At 35.1% G+C, this 27177-nt stretch overlaps 1 protein-coding gene, 1 long non-coding RNA gene and 1 pseudogene across 2 annotated transcripts; 2 read left to right on the forward strand and 1 right to left on the reverse strand.

Moving 5' to 3' along the window:
* Positions 1–518: 518 nt before the first annotated feature.
* Positions 519–13428, forward strand: LOC125468560 (probable disease resistance protein At4g27220). The gene is made up of 8 exons (XM_048564534.1): positions 519–761; positions 898–1634; positions 4905–5055; positions 7913–10728; positions 10855–11616; positions 11707–12311; positions 12706–12794; positions 13173–13428. Exons 4-7 carry the CDS (start codon positions 7996–7998, stop codon positions 12776–12778), a joined length of 4173 nt encoding a protein of 1390 aa, XP_048420491.1. The 5' UTR covers positions 519–761; positions 898–1634; positions 4905–5055; positions 7913–7995; the 3' UTR covers positions 12779–12794; positions 13173–13428.
* LOC125468594 lies at positions 12304–14746 on the reverse strand. The gene is made up of 2 exons (XR_007250996.1): positions 14171–14746; positions 12304–12359 (listed from the first exon to the last, which is right to left on the reverse strand). It is a non-coding gene; the product is annotated as an uncharacterized LOC125468594 (long non-coding RNA).
* A 3136-nt stretch (positions 14747–17882) lies between these two features.
* On the forward strand, positions 17883–19341 carry LOC125468517 (annotated as a pseudogene).
* Positions 19342–27177: the final 7836 nt, after the last annotated feature.

Below are 27177 nucleotides of genomic sequence, written 5' to 3' on the forward strand. Positions count from 1 at the left end.
ACCTTGTTGGAAAATGGGTTACTAGGATTAGGCTGGTTCATTGTTCGATTCCATATATTGTAATAGGAATAAAAAAATAAAAAAAAATTCATAAAAAACGTTTTTAGTAATTTTAAAAACATTTTCAAACGAATTTGTACAAAATTTATATGTCATGACTAATAGTAAGCCTAATATTATTCGAAATAGATTACCAATTCTAATTGTGACGTTTGTACTATGAAATAATGTGACCCCACGAAGAGGATGGCGTCCTTTGAGAATTTGGGGTTGGGAAGCAATGCATCCAATTTTCTTTCACTTTATCCTTTTTCTTGTTAAAGAGAATACCAAATGGTTTGTGAGCAAAGCATCCAAATCTTTTTCACTTTTTTATTGTTAAAGAGAATCCAAAATGGGTTCGGAAGCAAAGCATCCCATTCTCTCACTTTGTCCTTTTCGTGTTAAAAGAGAATAAAAATACCTTACTTTAGAATCACCTCCTCTTGAGGTAATGCTCGTTAAATATTTTTTTTTTGTTTCTCTATTTATATTGTTGGAAAACTCTTATTAACCCTTCCCCATTCAAGTTATCTGCTCATATATTTGCATTGCTGAGGTAACATAATCTGTCCTTCTTGATACCATTCAATATTCATATTTTCTAGGAAATTCGTGAGTACCAATGCGAGTACCAGACACATGAGTTGTTACTGAATAAAGCATAGATTTCAGAACTTTTAATATGTCGGACAGTTGCATTGGATTGATTTACAATACAGGTACATACATACATACATATATATATATATATGCATCTTGGAAACTCTTTCTTTTCAATATTTGTTGTGTTAAGTGTTCATTTTTACCCCTGTGTGACCAAGAAACAAAAATGATGGTTTTACATTATATTTCTAGCAAATCTGTGAAGCACCAGGTTCCAGTACATATTGTTGTTGAACAAGGCATAGATTTCAGAATTTCATTTTTTTTCTCTACCAGACAGTTGCATTGGGTTAATTTACTATACAGGTATGTATGTGCTTCTTCGAAACTCCATTTCTTTTGAATATTTGTTGTTTAGGTGTTTGTCACTATATGTTATTGTGTTTTGATGTCCATCGACGTCAACTGAAATTGAGCTAACTCGCCCTTATAATCAAATATTTAATTTTCTCATCGTAATACAAAAAGTTTGAAATCGCGTTTGCTATGTGGTGGTGAAATGTAAATTATTTAAAATTTGCATACTATAAAATAATAATGAGTAAATAAATATACACATGCACTGAAACCATCATATATGACTTTACAACCTTAAAATTCAATTTTCTTTAACTAAAACTCATCATAGTATATTTTCTTAACAAAAACTCAATGACTTAACATATATATTTTATTGCTTTTCCTGCCTATATTGTTAGAAAGCTCTTATTAACTCTTCCACATTGAAGTTATCTACTCATATATTTGCATTGATGTGCATAATCTGCCCTCCTTGTGCATGCTACCATTCAACATTCAAATTTTCTAGCAAATTCGTGAAGCACCACTACCAGTACCAGACTTATGATCTGTTGCTGAACAAAGGCATATATTTCATAATTTTACTTTTACTCTGCCGCACAGTTGCATTGCGTTGATTTACGATACAGGTACGTATGTACTTCTTAAAAACTCTATTTTTTTTTCCAATATTTGTTGTTTTAGGCGTTTGTTTTTACCTTGCCTGATCAAAAAAAACAAAAGTGTGAGTTTTACATTCTAGTGCCTGCCGAATATTGTATTTCAACTGAGCTCCAACACTATAACTAGGCTCCAGCTCAACAATTTTATTGATTAGGTTTGACTTCACACAGTTTTGTACTTTCAGATGCCTAAAATACCCTTACGACAGATTAAAAACAAATGTTAATATCATGATTTCATTGCATATTAATAATAAAAGGATATGATGCTAGGGTTTTCATTTGTTTTTTTTTTTTTTCCTTTTTAAATTCCTTAGTTGCTTTTCAAATTTGCATAAATTAGGATTTTTTGTGGTTTAGTTTTTCCGTTTTCAAAATATGTGAGCATTAGTTATCAACAAAATATAAGAATGTAATATTTTTTTTTTCAAAATTATTTAATTATATTCTATATAAATATAGGTAAATTATTTTACTACATATATATATAATAACAATAAAATGTGCTTAATGTATGTAATAATAAATGCAAAATAATTACCTACAATATAAAGGATGTGATTTGGTTCAAGATTTATTTTACCTATATTTCACATATGGGTATAGGTAAATTATTTTATGTAGATTAAAGTACCTACTTAAAGATAAAAAATGTGATTTGGTTCAAGATTTAATTTACAATTATTTCACATATCTATTATACAAGTAAGGGGAATTTTGAACCAGGTGCAACATCCCTAGCATTTAGACTTTTTATTAAACTACTTTCTACAATTTTGGTGCCACTTTTTCTAAAATGTCCTCTTTCCAAAATTCAAAATTACATGAAGTGCCATTAATCCACCAATTGATTCAAAAAATAATATTTAAAGCCCCTAAATCTAGCCATCTATAAACCAAATCCAAAACAAAAAGACATATTATTAAGTTATCAATCAATGATATGTACCAAAAAAATTAAAATTATATATACCAAAACTAAAATCAAATATACCATAAACTAGAATTAAACGTACCAACACTAAAACTAAACGTGCCAATCAACGATATATACAAAACTAAACGTACCAAAAATTAAAACTAAACGTACCAATCGATAATATGAACAAAATCAAGTATGAAAACAAATAATAAACGTATCAATAATGTATACAAAATAATTCTCTCAATAAAATGTAGACATAATAATTTAAAATTTTAATTATCCACCATTTTTGTTATCTTGAAGTTAAAATTATATTTTAATTTTAGGAGAAAAAATATATATTTTTTATGAACAAATTATAACAAAGAGATAATTTGATAAATATTTTGAACGAAAAACCAAGATTATCTCCTAAAAAATGGCTCAACTAATTGAAGGACAAATTAAGAGATATGAAATTTGCCACTTAGTATTACAGTCCAGTGACATACCTCTTCACTTGTAAGTGAGAAGTCTTAAGTTCAATTCTCACCAAAGGCGAATTTGAATCACATTATTGCTAGCCTATTGTGAAGCTAAGCCCACTCTCTCCTCTCCCTTTAGTATAAATAATATCGTTTGTTCAAAAAAAAAAAAAAAAAAAAGAGATATGAAATTTTAATTTCAAAAATTACAGTAATAATTTTTAATTTGATAAATAGAGAAATATTGATGTGACCTAATGTACATAAGTTCTTTGATCAAAATCCTAAAAGGCACATATGTTATATAAAAAAAATAAAATAAAAAATAAAAAATAAAATCTTTAAATTTTAAGCGTTTAAATCTAATTAAGTTATATTCAAATGCTAAGCAACCCGGTGGGACTTTGTAGCAAGGCTTCATATCTTTACGGGTTTGAGCTAAGTGACGCTTAAGCCCTAAGGTATGAGTTATAGAAGAAAACTAACAAAGATCAACACAAAACTCAAACAAAAGATAAAGACAGAGAAGAAATTGAAAAAAAAATAAAATTTGATAAGTTATCTCGCTGGGCTGAAAAACTGTCAAAAACAGTGGGTCATGGAGAAAGGAGGCTTGAAATCTGAAACGAACCATGAGGGCTGCTGGAAAAAAATTGAAAAAAAAACTTAGAGGAGGTGTGGGGCCTATGATAACGGGATGAGGATGAATGAAAAAACAATAAAACAAAAAACATAAAGAAATTAAAAAACTAAAAAAACCTCAATATATCACGTTGTTTGTCATATCATGCAAGTATCATACAATATTGGGGACATTGTAATATTATAGAATATCTCGCAAAACGGCCTTCGCGATACAATATATATATCACGCAATCTCGCTCTATATTGAATACTTTTGTAATAATATAATACTAAAGAATTGAAGTAAAAATACATGTAATAGTTCATTTGCCACATAAGTTTATACTTGTCATGGATATTGTTTGGTAGATCTCGGTGACTGGTTTCTAACGATACTAGCTAATTGTGAAAATTTTCATAGTGAAAGAGGTCCTAATTTCAAATCCTAACTCTTCCTTTGATAAAATAAGAATGAAAATAAAATACAACTTAGATTTAAACAGGACAAAAATATCTGATTGTGAATGCTGTGTTGGGGCATTGCTTCTTTGGTTTTAGGCATTTGAGCACCTTCTTGAATGTATAATAAAACTAAAATGTGCTTAATCTATGTAATAATAAATGCAAAACCATTTACCTTGAACAGAAAGGATGTAATTTAGTTTACCTATATTTCACAGGTAGATATAGGTAAATTATTTTACTTAGATTAAAGTATCTACTTGAAGATAAAGAACATGATTTGGTTCAAGGTTTAATTTACCTATATTTCACATATATAGATACTATCCTTTTACCACACGCTAGCGCGTTTGGCAATTTGCACTTTTAGATGTTATTTTTATTTGTAATTTTATTATTATTTTTGTGGAAATATTTTTTATATTTTTATTTTTAAAAATTAAAAGAAAAAACTACCCACTACATGTGTAGTTTTATTTTGTTAACCTAGATTTTATTTTTACGAAGATTATCATTATATAATAATAAAAAGAAGAATATATATATATATATATATATATATGTGTGTGTGTGTGTGTGTGTGTTGTATCCTATAAAACTAAAATGCTTGCCAAAATAAGGAAAGAAACTAGATGAAATTTAGGATTTCATCATTACTGTAGGTATTAGTAAAGTTTGTTGATATAATTAAGATGTTTTGGCAGGATGTAAATAGTTTGTAATAAGAGGTTATTTTCTTTGTCTACATGTCAATGGATTCAGATTCCGTTTACAAGAGTTAATACCGAAACAAACAATTTCAGATGCCCTCAAACAGAAGCCACTAAGCAAGTAAAGGACAACGGGGCAAAACAACCTTCCACCTGGCCTCTGTACCAGTACTGGAGTAGCTTGCTACTTTCAATCCGAAAAGGTGTGTTTCAATTTGATATTTAAATATAGGTGGATTTTTTGTTTAAAAATTAGAATTACAAGAGTATTTATAAAGAATCCTATGTATCAACAACAATTTCAAATAATTCAAGTTCAGAAACACAATAAACAAATACAAATTTAAATATTTTACACAGTGATGATCTTATTTTAAAAGATAATTTTGATCTAGGTAGTTGATTTTTGAATTTGATAGACCCAACATTCCTAGCTTTTAGACTTTTTATTAAACTACTTTCTACAATTTTGGTGGCACGTTTATTAAAATGTCCTTTTTTTTAAAATTCAAAATTACATGAACTATCATTAATCCACCAATTTCTTCCAGAAACAACACCCAAAGCTCCTAAATCTAGCCTTCTTTAAACCAAAATTATTATTATTATTATTATTAATACTCCAAAATAAAGAGACATAATTATTAAGTTATCAATCAATGATATGTACCAAAAATTAAATTAAGCGTACCAAAAACTAAAATCAAACATACCATTAACTAAAATAAATTGTGCCAAATACTCAAACTAAACATAACAATCAATGATATGTACACATCTAAATGTACCAAAAATTAAAACTACACATACCAGTAGATAATATGAACAAAATTAAGTATGAAAACCAATAATAAACCTACCAATAATGTATACAAAATAGTTCTCTCAATAAAATGTATACATAATAATTTAAAAAAATATATAAACATCCACTATTTTTGTTATCTTGAAGGTAAAATTATATTTAAAGTTTAGGAGAAAAAATATTTTGTGCGGAAAAATTATAAAAAAGAGATAATTGGATAAATATTATGAATAAAAAACCAAGATTATCTCAAAAAAAAAAAAAATCGCTTAACTAATTAAAACCCAAATTAACAAACCAATATACAAAATTTTAATTTTGAAGATCACAATAATAATTTTTAATTTGATAAATGGAGAGATGCATGATGCGGTCTAATGCACGTAAGTGCTTTAATCAAAATCCTACAAGGCATAGATACTTGATACCCAAAAAAAAAGAAGGGAAAATTAGAATTCTCTACAGTTTTTCTATATTATTTAGATTAAGGGTGGTGCTATCTACACACCCTTCTCAATTTCGACCGTTGGATAGAATGAATTGAAGAAGATCAATGAACAAAAATTTAACAAGGGTGTATGAGAGATAAAATGGGGTGTGTGAATAGCACTACCCTAGATTAAACATCAGTGTCTTTTTAAAATTTGATTAAAGTACTTTGACCAATAGTCATCTCTATTTTTTAAAATTAAAATAATTTTTGAATTTATTATTTTATCTGCATGATGCACTTTTCCTTATTTAGTGGAGATATTATTAATTAAACTATATTTTCTCTTCTTCCAAATATGTTTTTTCGATCACTTTTTTTGTTTTTTGTTAAAAAAATCTATTGGAATAAAAGAAATTAATAAAAAAGTTCCTCGATTGTAAATGGTTTTTTTATTTATTTTCAAATAGTTGGTGATCAATATAAAAGTAATTTTTTCAATTTTTTTGTGAAATTATATATATATATATATATATTTTTTTTAAGTATAGTTGTTGACGAATTATTATTATGTACAATACATTACATATATATTATTTGCAAGTACGTTTGAATTTACAAAAATTATTAATTGGTACGTTTATTTGCAATTTCGGTAGGTTTGATTTGATACATATTGTTAATATTGGTACATTATTTTTATTTTGGTACGTTTTATTTTGTACACACTGTGTATTGGTACCTTTATATTATTATCAAGCCTATTTTCTCTTAACATACTAAAAGAAAAACTTATTTCGGTACATTTGATTTTGGAGGATTTAAAAATATTTTAAACTATTTTGGAAAAAAAAAATTTCTTAAATCATAAATAATTATTGCTAAATTGTAGCATTATTGTGAAAATAATTTTGAATCTAACCTTTTTTTTTTTTTGACAATTATCTCTAACGAAGGAGAGTGTAATCAAAATGATAGATTATAGGAAATTTGTTACAATACAATGTGCATATAGCACCAAAATAATGACAAAAAAAAAGTTTAATCAAATCACTAAAAGACATAGATGTTTGATCTAGAAAATTCAAAACTGAGGCGCATATATCAAAAGATCCCTAAAAAAAAAAAAATCCTAAAAGGCACATATGTTTGATTAAAAATAAATAATAAAAAAAAATAAAAAAATAAAACCTTTAAATTGTAGGCGTTTAATTCTAACTAAGCCTATATTGTCAAAAACAGTGGGCGATGGAGGAAGGAGGCTTGAAATTTGAAACGAACAATGAGGGCTGCTAAAAAATCCTGAGGTGTGAGGTCTACGGTAACGCCATGAGGAATGAAAAAACAATAGAAAAAAAAAATATAAAGAAATAAAAGTTAAAACAACGCTACGATATATCAAATTACTTATCATATCATAATATCTTAAAATATTGGGGATATCGTGATATTATAGGATATCTCGCAAAACAGTTTTCGTGATGCGATATATCACGCTAAAGTACGCAATCTTGCACAATATTTAATACTTTTGTAATAATATGGTACTAAATAACTGAAGTAAACATACATGTAATAGTTCATTAGTCACATAAGTCTATGCATGTCCTGGATATTTTTTTATAGATCTTTGTAACTCGTTTTGAACAATACTAGCTAATTGTTCGTCAAGTGTGAAATTTTTTTAAGTAGTGAAAGAGGTTCTAAATTCGAATCTCAGCTGCTCCTTTAATAAAATAAAAATAAAAATAAAATACAACTTAGATTTAAACAGGACAAAAATATATGATTATTAATGTTGTGTTGGGGTGCTTCTTTGGTTTAGGCATTAGAGAACTGAGCGCGAGACATACAAAAGACACCAGCAAAGAGGATCACTCCAGCCATAGTCTTTGATTTCAGAAGGAAATGGAAATTATAATTGCAATTGCCTCAAAAATTGGAGAATGCTTGGTCACACCAATAGGAACAGAGTTTGGCTATTTGATTCATTACCATTCCAACCTTGAAAGTCTTAGGGGTGAGATAAAAAAGCTTTTTGACAACAGAGATGGAGTGCAGCGATTGGTAAATGCTGCCAAAAGGAACGGTGAAATCATCAAACCTGATGTTCAGAGTTGGCTAAAGAATGTGAACGACGACCTGGTCAAAAAAGTGTTGCAGTTTGAGGAAATTAGCAAGAAAAGGCGATGTGTGTATCGATGGAGCTTGAGTCGGAGAGCCTATAAGATTACACAACATGTTCTTCAGCTCCAAAACGAAGGAAGATTTGAAAATGTTGCCCATCCTACACCTCCACCAGAGATATGGTCAACATTCAAGAAACGTTTTCAGGATTTTAAGTCCAGAATGGCAAACATGAATGAGGTGATAGAGGGTTTGAAGAGGGAAGAAGTACGAATGATCGGGATTTGTGGAATGGGGGGTGTGGGTAAAACCACAATGGTGAAAAAAATCATCGTAAGATTGGCAAACCTAGACTTGTTTGATAAAATTGTAATGGCAACTGTGTCTCAAAGTCCAAGTATTAGGCTGATCCAGTCGGAAATTGCGGACAAAATAGGTTTGAAATTTGAGGAGGAATCCGAGCCCGGAAGAGCACTAAAGCTACATGGAAGACTCATGGAAATAAAAACGATCCTGATTGTATTAGATGATGTCTGGACAGAGCCTGATTTTGAGGCTATTGGACTCCCTTCTGCAGATGCTCATAAAGGGTGCAAAGTTTTGTTGACATCACGAGATTGGGAAGTCTGCAACAGGATGGGAAGTCAACCAATTATTGCAGTCCCGACTTTAACAACAGAAGAATCATGGGAGCTCTTTCGAGAAATGGTAGATGAATCCTTCAATGATCCTGATTTACGTTCCATTGCAAAAGAAGTCGTGAAGGAATGTGGAGGTTTACCTATTGCAATTGTAACTGCTGGAAAAGCCTTAGAAAAGAAAAACAAGCGTGAATGGGATGATGCCCTTAATCAGCTGCGAAATTCTACCCCAGTGAACATCCCTGGAGTGAATGACAAAGTTTATTCTAGCATAAAATTGAGTTATGATAGATTGGAGAGTGATGAAGCCAGGTCATGTCTTTTACTTTGTTGTTTATTTCCAGAAGATTATGATATTCCAATTGAGTATTTGGTTCGATATGGGTGGGGTCGACGATATTTTAGCAACTGCTCTACTTTGGAAGATGCAAGAAATAGAGTGCATTCTTTGGTTGACCAACTAAAAAGAAGGTTTTTGTTGCTAGATAGTTACGTGAGCGAGGCTACGAAAATGCATGATGTAGTTCGCGATGTTGCCATATCAATTGCTTCAAGGGATTCACATGGATTTTTGATAAGAAGTCATGCTGAAAATAAAGGGTGGTCAAATTTATCTACATATGACCATTACACTACAATCTCACTTGTTGGCGAATTGGAGATTCCAGTTGGTTTGAAATGCCCAAAACTTGAGCTTCTACAGATGATGAAAGGCCGTTTTTCAGAAGGTAGCATGGACATCATTTGTGATGCGATGAAAGAACTGAAGGTTTTAGCTTTGGTGGAAATGGAAGTCCTAGGCTCATCAAGATCACTAGGACTACTGAAGAACCTGCGGACCTTGTGGCTAGATGGGTCTCACTTTTATGGCATGTCTACTGATGTTATTGGGAGTTTGGAGAATTTAGAAATCCTCAGCTTTCGGGATTGTTTTTACATGTGTGAGTTGCCGAGGGAAATTGGACGACTTAAACAGTTGAGGTTGTTAGATACGACAAACTGCGGGAACCTTGAGGTGATTCCACACGGTATCTTCTCCAGCTTATGTAGACTCGAAGAGTTGTATATGATGGGTAGCTTTGATAAATGGGACCTTGGAACAGGAAGAGAAGATAAGAGGATGGCAAGCATTTCTGAGGTGATGTCTCTGTCTCATCATTTGAAGGTTCTATCCATACAGATACCCAGTGTCATCCACTTGTTGCCAAAAGACATAGTCTTGAAAAGCCCAACAATAAAATTCCGTATATGCTTGGGAACTGGGGCAGAGGGATTTTGTGAGATGATCGATAGACGTGCTGAAAGTGATGCAAGGAAGTTGATGATGATGACAACTTATGCGTTCGAAAATTGTTTGGTGATTGTTGAAAGTGATGCAAGGGAGTTGATGGAGAGTCGAGCAGTTGGACTTATGTTGAAAAAATCTAAAAAATTGGCTTTGGGCAATGTTAAGAATTTCTCTGCCCTCGCTGAATTAGACGAAGAGGGATTTCAAGATCTGAAAGTTTTGTATCTTGATCATTGTCCAAATATCGAGTATCTTGTAAATGGAACAAGTGCACTCTTTCCTCGCATACAATCAGCTAGTCAGCTTCCAAATAGCTTTTTGACCAACCTAAGATTCCTTCGATTGTCAGATTGTGGTGTTTTAAAGTATGCCTTTTCACTATCAGTAGTGAGAAACTTGGTACAACTCGAGGAATTAGATATTGGTGGATGTGATCAAATGGAAGAAATTGTGTCGAAGCAGGGGAGGGAACTCGATGAGGAAGCCGATATGATATCTTTTCATAAATTAACCAATTTGAATCTCTTGGGTCTACAGAATTTGGTTGGTTTCTTCCAAGCTAACAAGATATACTCCAACCAAGAGGTATGTCCCACTCTCCAATCTCTATGATACGAGGAGGCAGCCGATATGTGGAAATTTGAAATTCTTACGAAATGCTTAAGTTGGTGCATAATTTTTCTTTAACTGATAATGATTTTTCTTTTTCAGGAAACAACGCCAAGTGTTGAGCATCAATCTGCAGGAATATTTGAAAAAGCAATATTTCCATCAAAGTGCATTTCATGGTTTCCACGTTTAGAAGAGGTAGTATTGTTTTATATGAAGTTTGAAGGCGTGCTATTTGATCTGAAAATCCATATAGTTATGGATGTCCAGACAGCTCCAACATGTCCCCAGTTACGTAAGTTGAAGATATGCTATTGTTCGTTTACACAATTGTGGAAAAACATTCCGTCTGGATTTCAGGGCTTCCAAAATTTGAGATATTTGGAATTGAGACGTTGTTATGGTCTAGAATATGTGTTCTCGCATTTAATTGCCCGAGAACTTTTGAATCTTGAAAAGGTAAAGATATCAGAATGTTGGGACATGGAAACTATAGTCAGAATCCCAGAGGAAAATGAAGAAGAGGCGACAAAATACATGATTTTGTTTCCGAAACTGAATAGATTTGAACTAAAATGCCTGCCTCGTCTCACAAGTCTTTGTCCAGAGGGATCTACATTTCAATGGTCATCCACAAAAAATATGCACGTGTACGGATGTGAAAAATTGAAGACATTGGGTGCTGTAATTCCACAAAGAAAGAAGTTGGAGAATAAGTCTGAGAAGGATTCAACAAGTCATGATTTCAGCACCTCCCCAACACGTTCATCAAATTGGTGCCCTGATGGATGTGGATGCATACCGTATTCAAGACCAAACGCCCAACGCCCCATTGAAATATTGCCACGTCCAATTAATCAGGAGGTAAGCTTTTAAATCAGGTTCAATTAACCTCTATAATTACAACTTTTAATTAGTATTGTATCATCTTGTTGATCGTGTTTAATTTTCTAGGTTACACCAACTAATCTGGAGGACTCAAATGATGATGATAATCTCGAAAATCTTTTTGTAATTGACTGTAATTCAATGGAAGTGATTTTCCAACTCAAGGGACCGGAGCATGAAGAAAGTAGTCACTCTGTTGAAGCATTCAAAAAATTGAGGTACTTGGGGTTACATACGTTGCCAAGTTTAACGTGTGTTTGGGAGACGGGTACTTCACAACCGATGTTCACAGGAAGCAGCTTCGGAAACTTGAAATCGCTGGAGGTCGATTGGTGCAACCGGTTGAAATACTTGTTTTCTTTGTCCATAGTCAACCTTCTTGTGAGTGTAGAGGACATAAAAGTTGGGAAGTGTGAGCAGATGGAAGAAATCGTTGCCGCAGAAGAAGAAACAGCTGAAATAATTACATTACCTAAATTGAAGTCCATCAAGCTTGAAAGTCTGCCAAAACTCAAGTATTTTTGTGGTGAAGCTTATACTTTGAAGTTGCCGTCTTTGGAGTTATTGGAGGTTATTAATGTGCAAGACTCAAGGCCATTTGATTCTAAGCTTGTTGACACGCATAATCCCCGATTGCAAGTAAAACCCGCATTTCGACAGGAATGGACAAGGTATGCTTTAGATTAATGTTTCTAATTTGCAATCACTTTTGTGTCCACCTGGAAGACCGCATCATCAATATACAACCACTGATATGCTTTACTTTAAAGTTTCTAATTTTCAATCACTTATGTGTGCGTATTTAAAGATGATATATTTTTTTTTTTTTAACATCTCACTTTTAAATCTTGATGTATATGTGGAATTTCTAAAGTTTTTACAGAAGACTATATAATAGCATACATATATTAATGTATATGTGTGTGTGTGTGTGTGTATGCGAGTATGTGCACACTAACGTGTATTTATATATATATATATATATATATATATATATATATATATATATATATTAGAAAAGTCAATTATATCTCAAGAAAACATCGTCTTTTATTTCTAATACAGTGAGGATGACGATGACGAAATCGAAGGCAAGGATGAAGATGACGAAACCAACAGGAAGGACGAACACAATTGATTGATCAAGCACAAAGGTTAGCATGTTTCCATCTCCAACTTATCTATATAGCACTCAAAAAATATTCTACCATGTTTTATATAATATATACATACATGTATAGCACTTGAAAATTTGAACAGTTTGGATCTAAAACCACAATCTGCTACCTGATTCATTTTTCCGAGGTAGCTAATAGCAGTTAAGGTGTGAGGAAGAAGCATTTCAGATTACCAACTGCCTCAAGAGAAACCTTATCAGAAACACATATACAATAAACATAACCGTAGTGCTAAGTGGCTTAAAAATTAATTGAGTCCTTAACCAGCTATTTTTGGAAACACATATACAATAAGCATAAGCGTTTCAACTTATTCCAATTTCAGTGATTTCTAATATTCTCCAATGCATGCAGGAAAAGAGTTTAAAGAACGTTGTGGCTACAGCAATTCGTTTACTATATCATATGTACAAACCAATAAAAGGACATTTGTTGCACCAGAATTTCATTCCAAAAATACTATTTACGTTGCTTATTTTATGTACCATAAATTTCGATTGCGATTATTACTGTTTGTTTCTAAATTCGCATCATTTGTGTTTTGCTTATTTGTGCTCGAGTTCTTGTATTGCCATTTATAATGATAATTTGGAAATGTTGTCTCTAGCTACCAATATTTGCATTTCAATTCATAATGCTAAAAATTCCGTGATACCATACATGTGTAAGTTGAATGACATGTCTGTAGAATGGAAAGCTGAATATACTGCAATGTTGATCACTTACATTACATATAAGTTGAACAATATTATGATACACTAGCTAGCCGTAACTAATGAAAGCTGAATAATACGAACATACACTACAAGGTCCGCTATTAATTCATAAAATCTGGTTTTCTCCTAAACGTAACGGAAATCATATTTATCTAGGCATGCTTAATATTTGATAAAGAAAAAACATTTCTTAAATAAATGTCCACTCACACCTCAGGCTAGCTCTCCCTCCACATTAAGTCTTAAACAAGGAATTCAAAACCAAAGCTACTGGACAGCAGGCAATTCAAAACCAAAGCAAGCTGCTGAATACAACTACAATAAACAAGGAATCAGGCTAAGCTATTGCCTTCATCATAACATGATTTTGGCCCCCATTTTCTAATTTCCTACCACATTTTCACATTCTTTCCATGAATTTTATAATTCCTACGCAAAAGAGTTCAATCCCACATCATGCTATAGACATGCTTCAACTATCAACCGGGAACGTAATCGTTAGGGATTTCAACAACTTCACAGGTACAAAAATTACCATAAGTCTCATCTCCGACATTCACACACAAAATCGAATAAAATTCGAAATCAAGAATCAATCCCAAAACTGAAAGTTGAAAATTTGGAAAAAGAACTTACATTGGAGAACAGCCCACGAGAAGAGGATCATTTCTACCTCTTGGGTCGAGGTCAAATTCCGGCGATATTGGCCGGAAATTGGCCGGAAATTGGCCGGAAAACCCTGGGTCACCGTTTCTTAAATTTGAAGTTGAGGAAAATCGCCTACGAATTTATAGAAACTAACTTGGGGATTGGATAAAGGACGGCAAGAGCATTCTGGGTGTGTAGTTTGAGAGCCTTTGGTGACCCGTGGACGACAGAGCTGTTGTGTCCACTTGGCACTCGGCAGTCGTCGGCTTGCTGTTTAATTGGGCTCCTGTTGCAGTGCAAAAGAGGAGGAGGGAGGAGGGAGGAGGAAAGAAAATGGGTTTCTACCACTTTTTACATCTTAATTCTTCTTCTTTTTTTCTTTTTTTGTTGCTGGAATAAATAATATTATCTATCATCAAAAGTACGTTTAGTATGTGAGAAGAGACAGAACATGTTTTGATAATAATAATAATGGCTAGATGTAATATAATTCAAATTCGCATGTAATGATAATCGAATATAAGATTTTCCACATACAATTTACGAATAAGAAGAATACCATTAATTTTTTTTTCACTTTTAATACACATCTAAATAAAAAGAAACAAAATGAAAAGGAAAAGAAATAAAATAATTTGAAATATAAATGAAAAATAAAGGTAAACTGACAGCATAAGGTAATCAATCATGGTAATACAAAATTATTATACTATCCTTAAACTTTGTAGTGTCGTAGAATCTTTATTTTAGTTCTGAAATTCGTTCTGCTTATGCTCACGCGTTCATATTGATGAGCACTACAAGAAAATATTAAGATGATAGGTCATATGAACGTTTTCCCTGAGAATGTTTTTGATGGATTTTGCAATATGGCAACCATGATTTGCAGAGCCCACCATTGCAGAGCTCGGTATCGGCCTGACTTATGGAGCCACCATCGCAAAGAAAAAGAACCTAGAAAGCTCAATCCTTGTCCTTTTCTTTTATAAATGTTGTTTTAGTGAACCGAATGTTCCGATTCCAACATCCAAAATACCACAATGTGAATGTTTTTCATACTACAATTGGATTGTGTCTTAGAATTATCAAGTTTTGGAGCATTGATTACGCCATCATGCTGCTTTGTGTTGGATTTCGTTAGAGATGGTAATTAATCAATCACCCCTTCTGTGTCTCCCTTCAAAAGCTCAAATTGAAACCTAAACTCCCTAGCAAATAAGAGCCCAATTTGACAACCAAAATCTTCATCGTTCGAGCATCAATGTTCTCTTAAATTCGCTATGAGCAAACCGCCATGAAATCTCCTTCATGGACATCTCATAAAATTAGAACGATACAAAGAAGATTAGTGTGATTTCTACACTAGGATTACACGTATGAATCGCAAAATAGTTCCTCCTCCACTCTTTGATTCTCTCTTTCATTGGCTAACAATATTTTACTCTACCTTTTCATCCTAAGTAAGAAATGAGCATTTGTCAACATCTTTCTGAAAATTTCACATTTGACCTTAATTTATCTATTTAGCACTATTTGACCAAATGACAAATTTTGATTGTCTAAATATTTATATCAAACTACAAATAATATTGATATTATATATTTATAATGTGACTGGATTTGTAGTACCCAACATCTCTATCTTGAAATAAATTTTGTTGTCTATGAAGTGGCCAACTTGACCCTCTCTTATACTCTTTAATCCGGTCCATTTTGAGTTTGTGTAAATATATCATTGTTTAACAATTGACATTTAGTATTGCGATTTAATAGTATTCATTCTTAGGTTCGAATCTTAGGAGTGACGAGTTTATGTAAATATATCATTGTATTAAAGAAAAATAAAAAGATGTTTTTTTTCTTTTTGGTTAAACAAAAACACGAAAATGCCTTTAAGCCCAAAGTGCCCCCCTACCCTGTCGCTGCCCACAAAGTTCCTTCCTCGCCCTTGTTTCCCTCCCTTTCTCCCTCTCAGACGTTTGAGGACTCCAAAACTCCCTCTCTCTCACTCTTTGCTTCCTCAGTAAATTTAATCCAATGGATTTTTTGTGTACCCTTGCAGTAATACAGGAAGACTTTTGTAGTATTTCTGATTGTTGGATGATACTGGAATAATTATTAGGATTTTGAAGAATTTTTGGTTCGTATGATATATGTGCTAAAAGACCCAAAATTTTGAAGTGGAGTGGCCATGGAAGGTGCTTGAAAAGAAAATCATCTAATGAGTCAATGGAGTCGTCATTGTCTCCAAAAGAGAATGACAAAAGCTCGAAACAAGCTTGCGTCGAAATCAACTTGGTAGAGTCCCTTGCTACGCACTTGAATTTGGGATTACCATCCCAATGTTCGAGTTCGAGAGCAAGTTCGAAGAGCATATATACAAAAGGGTCATTTTCTGACTCGAGACCATGACTTTCCCAACAAGAATATTAGTGGGGGTCCGAGAAGGTTTATTTCTGCTTGGTTTAATGAGCTTCCGACTTGGTTGGAATATACTATAGCAAAAGATGCTTTGTATTTCTGTGGTGATTGCTTTGTTAGTAAAGGGTTTTCTAATTGGAAGAAGGAAAGGTTGCAGGGTCATGTTGGAGGACGGAATAGCATCCTCAACCAAGCTTGGAGAACCTATGATGCTTTATTAAAGCAACACCAAGCACTAAAGGAATGTAACACTCTTTTGGATGTATCAATTGTTTGTATGAGGTTTCTTTTGCATCAAGGGCATCAAGGCCTTATATATTGCAGAGGCGATGAATATTAAGGTTCAAACAAGGAAGGAGTTTTTCTTGGACTCAGGAACTTCCAATGTGATAATCACGAGGAGTTAAAAGCCATCACATTGAGAAATCCTCCCTTAGGTCTAAAGTTGACTTCACCTGATACTCAGGACGTCATAACTGCTTTTTCAATGGAAATCATCAATGCAATCGTTAAAGATATTGGTGGTTCACACTTTTTCCGTTCCTATCGATGAGCTTCATGACATGTCTTCAATTAAGCAATTGGTTATTGTAATACATTTTGTGGATAAAGGTCATGTGATCGAGCCTTTTTTATGTGTTGTACAAACCATTGATAATACTGCTGACTCACTTAAGGTGGCTATTGATGATTTCTTTTCTACCCATGGATTAAGCATGTCAAGGCTAGGGAGCAAGGTTATGGTGCGACAAGTAATATGCTTGGTGAGTTATTAAGACACTTACAATGATTGAGAATGAGTGTGCATTTTACATTCGTTACTTTGCTCACGGCAGTGAAAGACCCGAAATGCCCACGTCCTCACGGAGATGTTGTCAGCGTTCTCCAACGAGGATGTACTTGTCTCGCTTGAGGACGAGCGAGTGCTCCAGATAACTGTTCGTCATCCAAATCACCCACAAGAAAGGCTGCTTGCTGTTGGCCAGACCCAATGCCATTTTAGCTAGTTTTTACTATCCATGAATGCTGTACTTCCTAAGCTTACATAGATGACAGAGTTGTGTGCTTGTTTATGAAGCCATGACATACAACTCTGGTCCTCTTTCAGCAAGCTTGTAGACGGGGATGAAACAGTTTTGTACTCCTTCTGAAGCCGTTCTAGCAATGATTGTTCAAGGCCATCCCGGTGTTCCAAATGAAATGATGGCCGAAGATGACCTTGAATCATGTGCTTTCACTAGTAGTTGCAGTAAGCAGACCAAGCCTCTGACATCTTACTTTGGAAGATGCAAGAAATAGAGTGCATTCTTTGGTTGACCAACTAAAAAGAAGGTTTTTGTTACTAGATGGTGGCAGGAGTGAGACCACAAAAATGCATGACATAGTTCGCGATGTTGCCATATCAATTGCTTCAAGAGATTCACATGGATTTTTGATAAGAAGTCATGCTGAAAATAAAGGGTGGTCAAATTTATCTACATATGACCATTACACTACAATCTCACTTGTTGGCGAATTGGAGATTCCCGTTGGTTTGAAATGCCCAAAACTTGAGCTTCTACAGACAATGAAAGGACGTTTTTCAGAAGGTAGCATGGACATCATTTGTAATGAGATGAAAGAACTGAAGGTTTTAGCTTTGGTGGAAATGGAAGTACTAGGCTCATCAAGATCACTAGGAGTACTGAAGAACCTGCGGACCTTGTGCCTAGATGGGTCTCACTTTTATGGCATGTCTACTGATGTTATTGGGAGTTTGGAGAATTTAGAAATCCTCAGCTTTCGGGATTGTTATTTCATGCATGAGTTGCCGAGGGAAATTGGACGACTTAAACGGTTGAGGTTGTTAGATACGACAAACTGCAAGAATCTTAAGGTGATTCCACATGGTATCTTCTCCAGCTTATGTAGACTTGAAGAGTTGTATATGATGGGTAGCTTTGATCAATGGGACCTTGGAACAGGAAGAGAAGATAAGAGGATGGCAAGCATTTCTGAGGTGATGTCTCTGTCTGATCATTTGAAGGTTCTATCCATAGAAATACCCCCCCAATGTCATCCACTTGTTGCCAAAAGACATAGTCTTGAAACGCCCAACAATAAAATTCCATATATACTTTGGAACAAGGGAGTCGTTCGATGGACATGCTGCAAGGAAGTTGATGATGACAACTTATGCGTTCGAAAATTGTTTGGTGATTGATGACAGTGGTGCAAGGGAGTTGATGGAGAGTCAAGCAGTTAGACTTATGTTGAAAAAATTTAAAAAATTGGCTTTGAGCAATGTTAAGAATTTCTCTACCCTCACCGATTTAGACGAAGAGGGATTTCAAGATTTGAAAGTTTTGTATCTTTATGATTGTCCAAATATCGAGTATCTTGTAAATGCAACAAGTGCACTCTTTCCTCGCATACAATCAGTTAGTCAGCTTCCAAATAGCTTTTTGACCAACCTAAGATTCCTTGAATTGTCATGTTGTGATGTCTTAAAATACGCCTTTTCACTATCAGCAGTGAGAAACTTGGTACAACTCCAGGGATTAGATATTGGTGGATGTGATCAAATGGAAGAAATTGTGTCGAAGCAGGGGAGGGAACACGATGAGGAAGCCGATATGATATCTTTCTATAAATTAACCAATTTGAATCTCTGGGGTCTATGGAGTTTGGTTGGTTTCTTCCAAGCTAACAAGCTATACTCCAACCAAGAGGTATGTCCCACTCTCCAATCTCTATGATATGTGGAAATTTGAAATTGTTTAACTGATAATGATTTTTCTTTTAGCATCAATGTGCAGGAATATTTGAAAAAGCAATATTTCCATCGAAGTGCATTTCATGGTTTCCAAGTTTAGAAGAGGTAGAGTTGTCTGAAATGGAGTTTGAAGGCGTGCTATTTGATCTGAAAATCCATATAGTTATGGATGGGCAGACAGCTCCAACATGTCCCCAGTTACGTAAGTTGAAGATATACGATTGTACGTTTACACACTTGTGGAAAAACATTCCGTCTGCATTCCAGGGCTTCCAAAATTTGAGATATTTGAAATTGACATCTTGTTCTGGAATAAATTATGTGTTCTCGCATTTAATTGCCCGAGAACTTTTGAATCTTGAAAAGGTAAAGATATCAGGATGTTGGGACATGGAAACTATAGTCAGAATCCCAGAGGAAAATGAAGAAGAGGCGACAAAATACATGATTTTGTTTCCGAAACTGAACACATTTGAACTACAATACCTGCCTTGTCTCACAAGTCTTTGTCCAGCGGGATCTACATTTCAATGGTAATCCCCAAAAAATATGGACGTGACAGGATGTGAAAAATTGAAGACATTGGGTGCTGTAATTCCACAAAGAAAGAGTTTGGAGAATAAGTCTGAGAAGGATTCAACAAGTCATGATTTCAGCGCTTCTCCAACACGTTCATCAAATTGGTGCCCTGATGGATGTGGATGCACACCATATTCAAGACCAAACGCCCAACGCTCCATTGAAATATTGCCACGTCCAATTAATCTGGAGGTAAGCTTTTAAATTAGGTTCAATTAACCTCTATAATTACAACTTTTAATTAGTATTGTATCATCTTGTTGATCATGTTTAATTTTCTAGGTTACAGCAACTAATCTTGAGGACTCAAATGATGATGATAATCTCTCCCTTGAGTAGCCTTGTTTACCAAATAGGTAAGTTCAAGCAACTTCAAGAGAGAATTTCCTCCACATTAAGTCTTAAACATCTACTGGACGGCAGGCAATTCAAAACCAAAGTAAGCTGCTGAATACAACTACAATAAACAAGGAATCAGGCTAAGCTATTGCCTTCATCATAACATGATTTTGGCCCCCATTTTCTAATTTCCTACCACATTTTCACATTCTTTCCATGAATTTTATAATTCCTATGCAAAAGAGTTCATAGATTGCCTATTAACAATAATTCAAGGTTCCACAGAGTTCAATCCCACATCATGCTATAGACATGCTTCAACTATCAACCGGGAACGTAATCGTTAGGGATTTCAACAACTTCACAGATACAACAATTACCATAAGTCTCATCTCCGACATTCACACACAAAATCGAATAAAATTTGAAATCAAGAATCAATCCCAAAACTGAAAGTTGAAAATTTGGAAAAAGAACTTACATTGGAGAACAGCCCACGAGAAGAGGATCATTTCTACCTCTTGGGTCGAGGTCCAATTCCGGCGATATTGGCCGGAAGTTGGACGGAAAACCCTGGGTCACCGTTTCTTAAATTAGAAATTGAGGAAAATCGCCTACGAATTTATAGAAACTAACTTGGGGATTGGATAAAGGACGGCAAAAGCATTCTGGATGTGTAGTTTGACAGGCGTTGGTGACCGGTGAACGACGGAGATGTTGCGACGGCAGTCGTCGGCTCGCTAAGAGAAGAGGGAGAGAGATGCGGGAGGGAGGGAGGAGAGACAAAAAGACAAGAAAAGGACAAGAAATAAAGAAATTTATAATAGAAATGAAAAATAAGGGTAAACAGACCGCATAAGGTAATCAATCAACCATGGTAATACAAAATTATCATACTATTCTTAAAACTTTGTAATTCCGTGGAATTCTTATTTTAATTCTAATGGATGCGCTCATAAGTTTGTATTGATGCATACTAAGAGAAAATAGCCCAATAGTTGCCGAATATGACCAGAAAATAGCATGAAAAGAGACTGGTCTACAGGAAAACTGGAAAAGTCGCTGGAAATTGGGTAAACTTTAAACGTTCATAACTTCTTCAATACTCAACAAATTGAGTGATTCAAAAACAAAAATCATACTTTTCGACGAGATGAAGAGAATGATACTTTCTGATTCAAAAAACGGCTTGAAAGTGGCTAACTCGAAAAATGGTTAGCCATTCTAAAATGTCGCACTTTCTGATTCATACGCACGCCAGTGATATCTGAAGCAATTTCTCTTCACTTTGGCTCTCTGCATCTCACCAGATGTAAAAAGCCCCGGGTTTTTATTTTACTTTTTCCTCTGTAAATCTAATTTAATGAATTTTTTGTGTACCCTTGCAGTGGTATAGGAAGATTTTTGTAGTATTTCTATGTGTTGGATGATACTGGAATAATTATTGGGATTTTGAAGAATTTTTGGTTCGTATGATATATTTGCTAAAAGACCCAAAATTTTGAAACAGAGAGGCGGTATTTGAAAAGAAAATCATCTGATGAGTCAATGGAGTCATCATCGTATTCGAAGGAGAACGACAAAAGCTCAAAACAAGCTTGCGTCGAAATCAACTTGGAAGATCTTGTTGTTGATCCCGGGTTGCGCACTCGAATTTGGGATTAGCATCCCAAATGTTCGAGTTCGAGAGCAAGTTCGAAGAGCATATATACAAAAGGGTCATTTTCAGACTCGAGACCATGAGTTCCCCTACAAGAATACCAATGAGGGACCGATAAGGTTTATATCTGCTTGGTTTATGAGTTTCCAACTTGGTTGGAAGATAGTATAGCAAAAGATGCTTCGTATTGTCTATGTTGTTATCTGTTTAAGCTAAATACGGGAGAGCAAGCTAGCGATGATTGCTTTGTTAGTAAAGGGTTTTCGAATTGGAAGAAGGAAAGGTTGCAGGGTCATGTTGGAGGACGGAATAGCGCCCTCAGCCAAGCTTGGAGAACCTATGATGCTTTATTAAAGCAACACTAAGCCCCAAAGGAATGTAAAACTTTTTTGGGTGTATCAATTGTTTGTATGAGGTTTCTTTTGCATCAAGGGCTTATATTTTGTGGAGGCCATGAACATAAAGGATTAAACAACGAATGAGTTTTTCTTGGACTCTGGAATTTCCAATGTGGTCGCCACGAGGAGTTAAAAGTTATCACATTGAGAAATCCTCCCTTAGGTCTGAATTTGACTTCACCTAATACTCAGAAGGAGGTCACAACTGCTTTTTCAATGGAAATCATGTCTTCAATGATATTGGTGGTTTGCATTTTTCCATTCTTATCGATGAGCTTCATAACATGTCTTCAATGAAGCAATTGGCTATTGTAATACGTTTTGTGGATAATGGTCATATGATCGAGCCTTTTTTTATGCGTTGTACAAGCCGCTAGTAATACTGCTGACTCACTTAAGGCGGCTATTGATGATTTCTTTTCTACCCATGGATTAAGCTCGTCAAAGCTACGGGGCAAGGTTATCACAGGACAAGTAATATGCTTGGTGAGTTGAATAGTATTAAGACACTAATAATGAAGGAGAATGAGTGTGCATTTTACGTTCGTTACTTTGCTCAAGGCAGTGATAGACCCGAAACGCCCACATCCTTATAAAGGTGTGCCGGCATTCTCCAAAAAGGACGTGCTCGTCTCGCTTGAGGATAAGTGAGTGCTCCAGATAATTGTTCGTCATCCGAACGACCCACAAGAAAGGCTGCTTACTGTTGGCCAAACCTCGTGCCATTTCAGTTAGTTTTTACTGTCCATGAATGTTGTGTTTCCTAGGCTTACATAAATGACAGAGTTGTGTGCTTGTTTATCGAGCCATGACATACAACTCTGGTCCTCTTTCAACAAGCTTGTAGACGGGGATGGAACAGTTTTGTACAGAAGACCGATAGGAACTAACGGAATTTGGTATTTTTTCTTAAGCCGTGACAGCGATGATTGTTCAAGGCCTTCCTAGTGTTCCAAATGACGGCTGAAGATGACCTTGAATCATGTGCTTTCACTAGTAGTTGCAGTAAGCCATCCAAACCTCTCATATCTTAGTGGTTGGAGTCTTGGTGCCAGTTCCAGCATTATAAAATCTGTACACAGAATGGTCAAGCATAAAAAATTTTAAGGTTAGGGCAAACATTTGCAAAAGTTGTAAAAACCATAGTCATCGAGTCTTATTTCCCGTAAAAAGGTTAAAATCAATCAATTAATTGATCAATTTGATGAATTTACATCTCATAGTTAATATGTCTAGACAGAATTCGAAAAAAATTGAGATGTTTGATTGTTACCTTGAATTGGAGAGTAACCATCTTATAGGAATTGCTTGGTAAGTCATCATGTTTGCTGGACTGCTAGTAGTCAATATAATGCTAGGCAACCCTAGGGTCGCGTTTACTGATCTGTAATCAAATTGAGAGGAATTGAATTGAGGAGGAATTGGATTGAAGAGGAATTGAAATGAGGTGGAATCAGAATCAGATTCCTATTGAAGTTGTTTACTAAAACTGTCCGGAAATGGAGTAGAATTGATGTTGAGTCCATATAAGTTGTTTACTAATTGTTATGCATCGGAATGAAAATTAATGTCATTACTAAAATGCTCCTATTCTAAATAATCTATATTATATGCTAATCTTTTTATATTTAATAAAAAAAAATTATTTTATTTTTAATTTTTGCGAGAAAGGCTTTTTAAGTCCTTTTAAATTCAATCTGATCAGTCCTCTTCATTCTCTGATCTGCTGACAAAATGCCTCCTCCTCGCCCTCTCACTCACGCTCGACCGCGACTACCCTCCCTGAGACTTCGACCATTCTTTGCTCTCCCTCCCTGCTTCACCATCAAGGATTCAAGGTAAGCCTTCCATGTAAATTTTTATTTTTGGTTGATTTGATTATGCTCTGCCCTGACCTTCCCTATGCGGTTATGCGTAATGATTTAAGCTAATATGTTGTTGAATGGTTGATCATTCAAGTGTTTTAAGGATGCCCAATTGCAATCATTACCCCCTATAAATTCTAACAAGAGTCTGAATTCGCAGTCTTTGGAATTAGAATCGGCAGCTGAGCCCCAAATCGAAAGAGTTCGACACGGCAATGCATGGGGTGCAGAGAGGCGACGGCGGAGGAGCACATAGCTGTTAGAGAGGATGGTGGAAGACAACGAGTAGATGGAAGGGAGTGCTGAAGGTGAAGCGTGCTTTGGGAAGAAAAATTTGATTCCGGATGAAGCCTTCTCCCCGGAATCCAAATACTACCTCCGTGTAAGTAATCCAATTCCGTCAATATTAGGAATTAGACTCCGACTCCTGATTTTACATGGGTCTTGCAACACTGTGCATTCCGGTTGAATTGGTAAACAGAGGAATAATCATGAATGGGGAATGACTCATATTCCGCCATTTCCTTTCCCCATATGTAAACACACCGTAGATGATTAGCCACCTCCTATGTACACATCATAGATGATACATGAAATCTTGGAAATTGGGCTTGTTGTATTGGGATTAGTCTCTTCTTTCTTTTCTAATATAATCGTTTATTCACAAAAGAAAAAGATAGATAATTATCGGTAGCTGTTAGAATTCCTCTATCATACATCGGCTAGAAAGCCTCAGAACAAGCCCTTTAAATAGAATTACCCCACTCCAACTATCACCGAGACCTTTTGATTAAAACCCCACACCTGACGGATTGAGCAGGTCTTTAATTAAGAACAGTATCGGTGTTGTTGGAGTGGGCCCATGACTTGTCTACCTGAAATTTAAGATGTTAGAATTCCTCTGTCCCACATCGACCAGAGGGCTTGAGAATAAGCCATTTACCCCATTCTAACTAACACTGAAGTCTTTTATATTAAAACCCCACACCTGACAGATTGAGCAGGTGGCTAAGTGGGGATAGTATCGGTGTTGTTGGAATGGGCCAATGGCCCGTCTACTTGAAATTTAAGATGGTATCAAAGTCAGGGGACGGGCTCGTACATCCACGTGAATAGATGGGTTCCCATTGACCCTGCGCAAACGGGTGAGCCCTGACTTGGCTCCACGTAGGCCAAGAGATACCACGTGAACGGATGGGTCCCCACTGGCCCCGTGCAAACGGGTGAGCCCTAGCTTGGCTCCACGTGGTTGTCGATGTGTGGAACTTCACGTGTGACCCATAAAATGGGGTCTCACGTGCAGGGAAGTGTTAGAATTCCTGTGTCCCACATCGGCCAGAGGGCTTGAGAATAAGCTCTTTATATAGAATAACCATACTCTAACTAACACCGATGTCTTTTGTATTAAAACTCCACACCTGATGGATTAAGCAAGTGGCCAAGTGGGGATATTATCGGTGTTGTTAAAGTGGACCCATAGCTCGTCTACCTGAAATTTAAGAGTAGCCACCAGATGTAAGACAAGGAGGAGGGCAGGTTGAAATAAACGCATCGTTCACTTAATTTTGAGCTGACTCAAGAACTATCAGGGTGTGTTTGTTTGGGTTCCTTAAGGTTCACTGGGCTAGACACCAATGTTTGGCAGGTATAGGGATTACGTTTAATGGGATTATGCCAGATTCGCCTCGACTAACTCCTTCACTAAGAGCTCTTAGGTTTTTCTGGTTCATTTGCGTCTTCCTCTCTTCGACTTCCTCAGCTCGCTTCATCTTCCTCTTCGTCTTCCTCAGATCCCCAACCCACTGCCATTAAGCTTTCATTCTTCCTAGGCTCGTAATCAATTGATTCAGTAGCTCCAGCTCTCAGGCCACCGAACATCGTGCATGCAGCTCCAAATACCACTCCACCAACCACCGCATCCTCCTCTAGGCAGCCAAATGCTAGGAAGTTATCTCCTTACATCCAAGACTATCTAACACTTCCATCTCTCACGCAGTTTTTAAATCCCAACGGACATCAAATTTCCCATAATCAAGAGGAATTAGGAATTGCATTGTTGGATACGTAGAATTTCAAAACGTCCACTCCTCTTGGGTATCAAATGCAAACGCACAATTTTTCCAAAATCAAGACAAAGTTTCAATCTATCTCCAAGCTTGTGCTTTCTTCTAGACCTCGACAAGTTGGAGAACGAGGAGCTCATCAAATATGGCTTCCCTGAAGACATTTGGCAACTCCCTCCCCCAATTCTCTGTCTCTAATTTTCCGAATTACCAAATCCAATTTGCAATTTGTCCCAATTTTTCATTTGAAAGATAGAAAATTTGTAGTTGCATTTCTTGTCAAGTTTTGGAATTTTCTGGTCATGCATCAAGAATTAACTTGAACGTTAGAAGCTTGCTTAAGGTAATCGGCGACAAAATCAAGATAATCGTTCGGTATAAATAGTGTATATGTTCTTCCACTAGAGGGGGATGATTGGTTTTTGATGATTTTTGTACTAGGTATTTTGAAATTTAGCATTTTGGTGTTGGATTAGGGAATTGGATGTTGAAATTTTGGATTGAAAATTTTAATGGTGGTTGAAATTGAAGTTGAAGCAAATAATTTAAATATTTTGTAACATATATGAGTTTATTTTTTATTTTTTATTATCCTGTTTTTTAGTCCGACACTGTACCAAATATTTCACTAAGTTAGTTCAGTTTAGTCTATTTTAAGACAGTCTAACTTAGTTCCTAAAGCTAGTCCAGTTCAAGATAATCCTATACAACAAATGTACCCTAAAAAAGTTTAAAATTTTGGGGTAGTCTTTTTAAAATTCATTTAAATTTATGTGTACTAAAAAACTTAAAAATTTTGTGGAATTTCATTAAGTTAAGGATTTTGGTGGATTACACTGGACTTGAAGATGGTATACATACCAAAGGATCCAAAGGCTTTAAACAATCTTACCATCCTCCAATGATTATGTGGGA

The sequence above is a fragment of a genome, unplaced genomic scaffold, assembly GCF_019419815.1.
Source record: "Pyrus x bretschneideri cultivar Hongxiangsu unplaced genomic scaffold, Pyrus_bretschneideri_v1 Contig39, whole genome shotgun sequence".
Lineage (NCBI taxonomy): Eukaryota > Viridiplantae > Streptophyta > Magnoliopsida > Rosales > Rosaceae > Pyrus > Pyrus x bretschneideri.

Coding starts and splice junctions, on each gene's coding strand:
- LOC125468560 (XM_048564534.1), top strand. CDS start 7,996: ATGGAAATTATAATTGCAATTGCCTCAAAAATTGGAGAATGCTTGGTC. Junction 10,729..10,854: donor AGATATACTCCAACCAAGAG/GTATGTCCCACT, acceptor TTTCTTTTTCAG/GAAACAACGCCAAGTGTTGA. Junction 11,617..11,706: donor CACGTCCAATTAATCAGGAG/GTAAGCTTTTAA, acceptor TTAATTTTCTAG/GTTACACCAACTAATCTGGA.